This window comes from Solenopsis invicta, chromosome 13, assembly GCF_016802725.1.
Source record: "Solenopsis invicta isolate M01_SB chromosome 13, UNIL_Sinv_3.0, whole genome shotgun sequence".
Taxonomy (NCBI): Eukaryota; Metazoa; Arthropoda; class Insecta; order Hymenoptera; family Formicidae; genus Solenopsis; species Solenopsis invicta.
Window position 1 is genome coordinate 3,095,150 of NC_052676.1, and position 10,169 is coordinate 3,105,318.

General features: G+C 33.0%; 1 protein-coding gene across 1 annotated transcript; it reads left to right on the forward strand.

The window, feature by feature from the left end:
- Positions 1–538: 538 nt before the first annotated feature.
- On the forward strand, positions 539–10,026 carry LOC105202396 (GPI ethanolamine phosphate transferase 2). Its single transcript, XM_011170890.3, has 13 exons — positions 539–687; positions 1,723–1,921; positions 2,001–2,210; positions 2,556–2,744; positions 3,132–3,486; positions 6,163–6,359; positions 6,713–6,949; positions 7,309–7,487; positions 7,895–8,115; positions 8,387–8,540; positions 8,786–9,086; positions 9,475–9,641; positions 9,718–10,026. The coding sequence occupies exons 1-13, from the start codon at positions 539–541 to the stop codon at positions 9,956–9,958; spliced, it is 2,799 nt and encodes a 932-aa protein (XP_011169192.1). The 3' UTR covers positions 9,959–10,026.
- The last annotated feature ends 143 nt before the right edge of the window (positions 10,027–10,169 follow it).

Consider the following 10,169-nt stretch of genomic DNA (forward strand, 5'->3'; position numbering starts at 1 on the left):
TCTGATCTACCAGTTATTTACACAAATGGCTACAAAGTGTTTATCATGAGGTCATCATGAGAGATCTTAAAAGCATTGTAAAGTTCTGTAAACTATGATAAACTATTTACATATATACATACATCATGAGAGATCAATTCGTAGCAATCATGAAAGTCAAGCAACGTTCACCGGAGTCGCGACTAGGATGGGTGGCCGCTCGGAAATTTCCAAAAAGAAATACATAAGAATATTTTTTTACGAAAAATGTTTTTTAAAATATTACAAAAATATTGTTTTGTTTATTGAGATCATGTGGTGCAATAATATAATAGTTATGCGGATATTTCGAAGAAAATATTTATAGAGAGTTTATGCAAGACGTCTAATAGTCGTTTAATTTTGATGACACAAAGACGAGAACGAGTCGAGAGATCGAACATCGATTTCGAGGATCGAATTTCGATACTGCTCTCGATACCCGGCACTGCTTACAGTGTTTGCCACTGTTTGCTTGTGTCTGCCGGAGCTGGCTTAAGCTGGCAGGGGCTATGGAAGAATGCCCGGACGAGATTTGTTGTTGTTTTACGTGTTGCTGGTCGCGCCGATTTCCATCGCTTTATTCCTGCACGGTTTTTTCCCCATCACTCGTCATGCCGATGCGATTGCCTCGCAGTCGGATGTCCCGGAGTACGTCGGTGACTTGAGGTAAGTTAACCTTATTTTTCTCCTTTATAGAAACTACCAATTTAGTGCTATATGTTAATCAATGTTAATTATTAATTAATTACGTAATAATTATTATATTATGAATGCTTTTATATGTTAATGCTTTTCATATTTACTATAAATAATTAATGCAGCGCTAAATTGGCTAATTTCTACAACTGTACGTGTAAGAGAACAATTGATATTTAATTATTAATTACATTAATTTATCAGCGCTGTTAATAAATAATGAATGTGAGTTGATTTAAAATTTAAATAATATATTTAAGAGGCTGTGAGACGAGCAAAATATTCCTGCTAACGAATTCGAGGTATATTTACATAGAGCATGTGTTTTGACCTTACACTGTCCTTAGTGTCAAACGTTCAAGAATTCACAGAAAAAAGAATAAAAACAATCCTGTTCAATTTGATCAAAATTCACTGTCCCTCAATGATAATCTAAATATGTTTACTTGAAATTTATTTATTTATGTCCATTTTGGTTCTAATTTTAAAAATTAAAATTAGGTAAAGAGTATGAAATAGAACCACAGAAATTACAGTTAATTTACATAAAAGCAATGTGAATGTTAATATATTTACACATATCAATACTTTTACATAACATATTAAAGATATAATTTTACTTTATAAATACAATATTAAGTTTAATTTGATCAATGAAAATTTTGTTGTAATTAATGAAACTATAAAGTTATGATAATACATAATTTTATTTTAAATAACGAATTTAAAATATATTCAAGTTAAATATTAAAACATTTGCTATCTTTTTCTTAAGTTATAAATAATTTATCATTAATAGATTTGTGTTTATGTTTAACAATACATGATATTTATTTGTATTTATTACAATTTATTAAATGATTGATTGGAAATATAAATTTATTGTTAAAAGTAACATCTTAATTTGCTCATTTCATGGTCTTTGATTGTTTTGTAAATACAAGCTGTTATTTCTTATTAGTTTTAATACATTGATATTTTAATTCAAAATATTTATGCTTACAGTGTAAAGAAACATGAATTATACAAGCCAGTGGTAACGAGATTGATAATCATAATAATTGACGGGCTAAGATGGGATTTTGTCGCGAGTTCGACGGGAAGAGCTGCCATGCCGTTGACGAATAGTCTACTGGCAAACTCTTCCGGATGCTTACTAAAAGCTAAATTGCAGCCGCCGACCGTGACGATGCCTAGAATAAAAGTAAAGTTGCAGTAATTTTGCTGACAATTATTCGGGAATAATTATTCCGTGCAGTTGTGTAGGAATCTTTATTTATTAGGCGATGATGACTGGTACTGTGCCGAACTTTATAGATATAGTACTGAACTTTGGGAGTAAGCCTCTGCACAGCGACAGTCTATTGCTTCAAGCGAAAAGGCACGGGCAAGGATTGGTATTTTATGGAGATGATACTTGGCTCTCTCTGTTTCCCCAAACATTTGATCGTCACGATGGCACTACCTCATTCTTTGTTACAGATTTTACAGAGGTAATATATTGTATGATAAGATATATTGCTTCTCATTGCTACAACGACATAACTCAAAAATAACTTTTTAATCACACTGAATGTTTTGAATCATAAAAAATTTTGTAATATTACTTTTAGATACGATTTTCTAGTGATTTTTGATTTATTGATTGTAGAGGAATAAAAATATCATTAGCTTTTTACTCAGAATTAATGTATTGAATTTTTATCAGAATTTTTTTTGCAAAAAATTTAAAAAGTATTGTTTTTGTAGTAAATGAGTGATATAATAAAATAATGTACATATATTTTATTTTTATGATAAAATTATTTGTGAAAGACTGATTGTTAAAATTTTAACAGGTAGATAATAATGTAACTCGACACATACAAGATGAGTTGAGTTACGATGATTGGACTGTGATGATTCTTCATTATCTTGGATTAGACCATATCGGTCATGTTGAAGGTCCATTTGGCGCTTCGATTAAACCTAAACTACAAGAAATGGATGAAATTGTCGCTCAAATAGCTCAAAAAGTGCAGGATTGGGTAAGTATTTGACAATGTATACACCTAGGAAATAAATTACTTTTTTTATTAATAAGAGATTAATCCATTTGACTTTAATAGATTTTATTCTTGTTTGCAATAAGATCACGCAATGCTTGAATAATCATCAGCATTGTATTCTTTTAGCAGAAGATCTTTAATTTATATAAATAATATTGCAAAAAGAAATTTGCTTTTTATATATTTAATTACGTTGATTTTAAGATACATTAATTTAAAGTTTTCTTGAGTATTGTGGAGTCACAAATGGATCTGCTAAAAAATTTTTGAAACAAATACTAATTTAGATTAAGAGCTATTGAATTTATTTTATTTTGGTTTAGAGCACAATAAAATTCCGTCGCTTATTCATTTGCGCAATTTTAGAACAACAATGGAGTACCCGCACTTTTTATCGTCTGCGGCGATCATGGAATGAAGGATTCGGGTGGCCACGGTGGTTCAACGCCGCAAGAGACGACGGTGCCGTTTGTTACTATAGGAGGAACTCGCTGTTTGCGTCAAGAAAACGGTGAAGCTATTGAGGTTGAGCAACTTGATGTAGCGGCGACATTGTCGACCGTTCTAGGATTACCTATTCCTTCCACGAACCTCGGTTCCGTGTTCCTGGACAGCATTTACAATCTCGACGATGCTAAGCGGCTCTTCCTCCTCCATTACAACTCGAGGCAGGTACTTGACTGTTTCCGGAAACTCGCTCACCATGAGTCGCAAATTGAACGTGAGTATTTGACTTGAAGAACTATCTATTTCATTAATGTCAATTTTCACGTAAATCTCGGCTTAATTTACTTATCTTTTTCTTAATTCTAAAAATTAGAAAAAAATAGAGTAAGTTAAACTGAAATCAAAGTTAATCTACACGCCATAACAATTATTCGCGGAATAGTAAAAGAATTTTAACATTTACATATTTATATAAAAGTAGCCAAAAGATAAAAAATCCAGAATCATACATGAGAAGAATGATTTTGCTTATTAAACAGAGAGCTGAAAATTAATTATGTTGGGCCATTAAAATATTTATATTGTACATTTAAACTGGTTTCTAGAATGTTAAAATTTTTTGCAGCAATTTTATTATGTTTAAGCATCTTACATAGTTCTTATTCTGATGGTGATGGGAAATGATGAAAGAAAATACTTGCGACAATTTTAGGTTGCATGTAGCTTCACAAAAATTTACTGGAATCATTTTATTTATTCTACACAGGTGTATCGAAAAGTAAAACCGACCAATTGATGAAGAACTTTGTGACTAGATATCACAATAAGGACGCAAACTATCTATATATTTTTTTTTTTCTTTGCGTACATATTTTACTACAATAATTGATATCATCTCGTGGATTGAGCCATCTACCGAGCGCGTCTCCGGATGGCGGATAGGAGAACGGCCAGACGACTCAGTCGTCTGGTTAGCGGCAGTCATAGCCTTCCTTTTCGGCGCTAGCTGGCGGAACGAGGTAAAACTGCCGCCGCGGACCAGCTTCCCAAGTCAAGTCGTAACGCTATCGTGACGAGGACTGCGTGGTACTGGGGGAGCAGTGCCGTTAACGATGCCTCCAGAGAACCGGTTGACACTCTGGCAGTACGCAACCTTACCTACGCATGCGGGCTCTGCGTGGGCGGACCAAATCTTTCCCAGCTACTCGTGGGATTTAAAATGGAGATATCTAATTTTACATGTAAAAATAAAACGCAAATTGAGATGAGGACTGAGGAGAACTCGCAGGAGATCACTGCCATGAATACGGCGACGGTCACCACCAATACCGTTCAATTTTCGAACTCAAAGGATAGTATGCTTGTCAAAGATCAAAAGAATATTTCTTTCTTTTCGAAACGCAAAAGAAAGAAGAAACGAAAGGCCCCATTTAACTTTTTCTCTATTCTTCCGACAGCCTCGACGGCGTCACAGCTAACGGCGTCACAGGTAACGGCGTCACAGCTAATGCCGTCACAGGTAACGGCGTCACAGGTAACGGCGTCACAGGTAACGGCGTCACAGGTAACGGCGAACACGTCCACCGGTGTCAAGCGTCCGCAAAGTTCCGTCGATGATCTTGCGCCTGAAAATAAAATTGTCAAGAAGCTTAAAACATATGCGAGCAATAATGATGAAATTAACGCTCTAACTAGAGCGTTAATATCGACGAACAATATGCCGTTGGGCTCAAAAGAATTGCGACTACTCCGGAAAGCAATCACGACGGAGATAGATAAGATCGTCGACGATTTTGTGCCTAGATTTTATGAGTCGTATATAAAATTTGACGCCATAGTAATCAAATGTGTTGACGAGGCGTCGCTTCAATGGCTGTCGATGCAGATCGGTAAAATTTCGCTGTAGCCACGGGCTGAACTGAAAATGATCACACTCAGCGAGCTGCAGAGGTATGTTCGCGCTTCCGTGTGGATTCCAGGTTTACTTGAGTCCACCGAGACTGTACTAAGACTATTGAACCGGCAGAATTCGAATCTAAACACGGCGAACTGGCTTATATTCGCTGACAACTTAGGACCTACAGAATATGGAAGAAGTCTGTTTCTTGGGGTGCCGTATTCGGACTACGAGAAACTTAAAGCGTCCAATTTTAAAGCTTTTTTTGGTCTCGATGAGGTGTACTTTTTCTTTTGCAATATCAGTCAGCAAAACTCAGTGACGACTGTTCGTCGTAATTTATGGCCATTTTGAGCTTGAATAAGATAGATTTTACTTTGATTAACTCTTTGATGCGCATAAAAAACTATAGTCCAAAGAACATTTTTTTATTTCACATGTTCTTAATTGATGTAATAAGGAAACGGGATTTTTGAATATACTTTTTGTATGAGACAAATAAAAATCGAGGCATATTTGTCCTTATGTATACAAAATTTTTTTTTATTTATACATTATTTTTTCGTATTACGTGACGTTCTGTTTTTGTTTTGTGTTTTGTTATCTCCGGAAATCTCCAAGTCTATGTGAAAAAGCTTACAAATGTAGAACAAAAATCCTAACAGAATCCTTCAAGATTTTACTTGCTATTAATAATAAGAGAATAATTGGCCTATCGTATATGAAACTTTTACTATTCAACGTTCATATAAGAACCTCTTTATAAACATTGAGGTAGAATTGCCTTTTGGGCTTTGTCAACGTTCTCGTTTGAAGCCTTAGAAAGAAATACTAATTAAAAATCTTTTAAAAAGATGGTATCTCGCTGAAACTTTAAAGCGATATCGAATTGAGTCGCACTACTTGTACATTATTTTCTTATCATTATCGTTATTAATCCAACAAGGTACATATGTGTCTTACAAACAGCGTTTTTCATCGTCTTTTGGAATACATCCTAAGAATATCGCGAATTAGTGGTCATAGGGTGAAGGGAAATTTAATATTTTTCAGACGTATACCAGAAGTATTTAGACACCGTGAACTTGCACGCCGCTTGGTTGAACGCGAGCGAGACCCAGAGTGGGATGGTCGAAAATATCATCTTGTCTTATAATACGATCCTTAAGGAAATGAAAGACACTTTAATTAGTAGCATAATCAAATACGATTTTCGTCCGATGGCCGTTGCCGTGCTCTTCCTGTGCCAAGTGAGTAAAACAGAGAGATGATATAAATTATAAATCAATACACTTTCTTAAAAATACTGTTCATCTTTTTATTTTCTCCTTTAAAAATTCTTTTAAACTTTTTATCCTTCCAAAAAAATCCATTGATAATAAAATTCAAACTTGAAGGAAAATTCTTCAATAGCAACTTTGATTCGAGGATATAATATGTAATTCTATAGATAAATATAATTTCTTTTTAAAACATTCACGCAGAAAGTATTATTAAGCATCAAAATCCGCTTTGACCGAAAAATATTTATTTCTCTCTTATTTATAATAATTTCTTTAATTTTAAATTAAGTAATTTTAAGATGATTCCTATCTTTTTTCAGATACTCATCATCTTGTTTTTTGTACAAACCGCTGTTTGGACTACGCATAAAAAGACCGCATCGTTTTTCTTGATGCGATGTTTGTTGTGTCTAGGAGTATATTATTTTTTTAGTCTTGGAAACATAACTTCTTTCTACCCGACGAGTATATTTAATGCTCTGTTGTTCCTGCTAGTTATCGGCATTTTATATATTAACTGTGATTTTTGTATAAACAGTGATTTATCTTTAACGGAGGTGAGAATTAATCTCTTAATTTAATTTCCAGTTTTAATAAAGATAATATTTATTTAAACATACACACAGTTAAAAATTAAGTTATATTTTTTGCTCGATAATAATAAAATAATCACATGTTTCCACAGATTTATTTATTATATTTATTGTATTTTATTGAAACGAGAATGCTAGTAAATATTTTAATACAAGTACTCGAAATTGTTTTTATAAAAATGATAATAATAATAATTATTATTACAACTATTGTTTTTCTCCTGTAAATAAAATTTCTATTATATTTTAAGATTTCCTTCGTTTTACAAATTATGTAATTATGTATTAAATTATTATTTATTTTAATTTCCAATTGAACATAGTTCACGAAGGGACCAAGGATACGCGGAATATTCCAAATCGGTGCGTTATTGCATACAGTGAGCTTTGGCGGCAGCAGTTTTATTGAGGAGGAACATCAGACATGGTACTTCCTCTGGGCTAGTACAATTACATACTTCTTTTATCGTTATTCCACAAAATTGCTGGCGCATTATCGATAGTGAGTACAATTTTCTTTCTGTTATAATGTTAATTTAAATCAGATACTGAATAAATTATTTTGCTGAAAAAAATCAATATTTATATAAATTATTCAAAGATTATATACTTTAGCATACATTTTATGTGTAACAAGTAAAAATTGAGATACATATATTAATTACATGTACATATATTTCTTTAGATATATTTAGAAAGATTGCATTGTACCTTTTTTATTATCTATTTAATTTTAGATTAATGTAAAAAACGTAATAATTTGCTGATTAATTTATTGTTATTTAAATTTATAAAACATAGAATAATGTTAAAATTTAAATCCGATTTGAATGATCCGTTGCATCACAATTGAATAACTTCGCCATCTAATAGTGTATAATAATGGTGTATAATAATGGTGTATAATAGCGGTCTTACGAGCGTTAAAGTGCGAACAGGGATGAATCCAAGTTGTGACGATACTAGACATCAAGCAGAACTTTGCGTTAAATTGTTTCTACTATTGATCGGGCACAGAGTTCTGCGAAAGCTAAACAGCACCGGCGACAAATGGGCCCATCTGCCCGACGTAGCCCGCTGGTTGAAGGAGGATGACAGCGAAGTTGGAATGACTTTCCTGCTTCTAGCTGGTAAAGTATCTAATGCTAAGGAAAAATAATTTTCTTTCAATATAAATACTGAAATGTACGGACGGTTCTTCAATTATAAACTTAATTAAAGTTTACCTGTATAATTTTGTATATACATAAAATTGTATATACATAAGTTATAATAAAGTTAATTAAGTTTTTATAATTAAAGAGCAGTCTGTGTATTTATAAATACATTGAAAGTGAATCGTTTCTTTGTGAGATACGCTATATAAGATTTAAACCAATAATTTGTGACATTTATTTTCAGCACTCGTTCTTCTAATCTGGATTGCGTACAAATGCGAATCTAAAGAATACAGACGGCAATCGTTGTTTCTTAATTCGGTTATCGCGGCATGTATGTATCTTCGTCACATGTCCAACAGTGCTGTGGTGAAAATTCCATTGTATCCCTCGTCGAGGTAAATCCGTTATTTATTTGCTATACACAGAAAGGCAACTTTTTTTAGAATCTATTTTATTTATCTAGGACAACATGATATTTCGAAGAATTTTACTATTATTTTAGTAAATTTAAAGAACCTAACTGAACTTGTATTTTATATTTTATTGTGATGGGGACATTAATAAATCAAAGGAAGTCACATAAAATGAAACACTATGTTGAATCGCACATTTAAGAAATAAATTTTTACATTTGTTGCAGTGGAGTATACGAGGTGCAGGTGTTTTGGGGGCTAACGGCGCTGTCTCTGCTAAGCTACGGCTATCGAGCAATATTGATAATTAAACGCGATAAACAGCGTTTCGCGAGCACGATGCTGTTCTTTATTGTGAACACGTGGGTGACGATCTCAGCAATGCTGCACCAGCCGTATAACGTAATCCTGTTGCCGATGCAAATCGTTGCGAGCTCGACGATCGACGCTGTATTGAGAGAAAACGATTTACTCGATCTCGGAATCCTCGTGCATTATTGGCTGGGCAATGTATTTTATTTCTATCAGGTAAATATCTGACTTTCCTTAATTTTTATTAATCCATATAAATACCTAAAATAAAAAGAATCTGAGAGAAAATTCAATATCTTCAATCTGTTTCTTTTAAATAATTTTGAAAAGGTTTGAAAGAATTTCTTTTTGTTTTTTAAATATTTAAATTTAACCGAATTATTTTCATGTTATTTTTAAATTTTTGTAAATTTTCATTAGCAGACAGGAAAGCATTCTAGAGTTAACATATATTTAAATGTCTGTTAACTATGAAAACATGTAAAAAAAAGTAAAGATTTATTCGAATTCTTACAAATTTTCTTAGCGAGAGATGGCATAAATTTCGTTTTTATTACAATTAATGTAATAAATCGTCAAAATGAAACTGACTCTGGTATTTTAGGGAAATTCCAATAGCCTCGCAAGTATAGACGTCGCGGCCGGATATGTCGGTCTGCGTTCCTACATGCCCTTTGTCACCGGTGTGTACTTAATCGTCAATACTTATTCCGCGCCTGTCCTAGCTTACTTCCTGCTCGTTTATTATCGGCAGCTGAATCAAACGTATTGGTGAGTTTTGCGAATTTCAATATTCTTGTATAATGCGATTGATGAGATTAACGAGAGAATCGATTTGTATTTGCAGCGCAAACGTTGTCGCGCGCACGAGCAGAATTTATATCGCGTGGAGGCTGCTAACGATAACCATCTACATGATCATTGTCACCAGTCAGCGTCATCATCTGTTCGTATGGTCGGTGTTCTCGCCAAAATTGTTGTACGAGGCGACGTACTCCGTGATTATGTGTTGCAGTGCTTTATTGACATTGATCCTGATTGCCATGCAATCTGCAGTGATTTCTAATTACGCATCATACAAGAATTAAGGCTGCACGGTTCCGTAGAAACTGTACACAGGTATTTGTATAAATAAATTATATTTTTTGTAATATTTAAGAAAACGTATAATATTTATAATACAATACGTAAATAAAAAATAAATATATTTTAACTTTTTAAAAAATTATATTATAAATAATATAATTAAGTTTGATTTTTATATATTTTAGTTTAATTATATATCTATTAAATCTATAC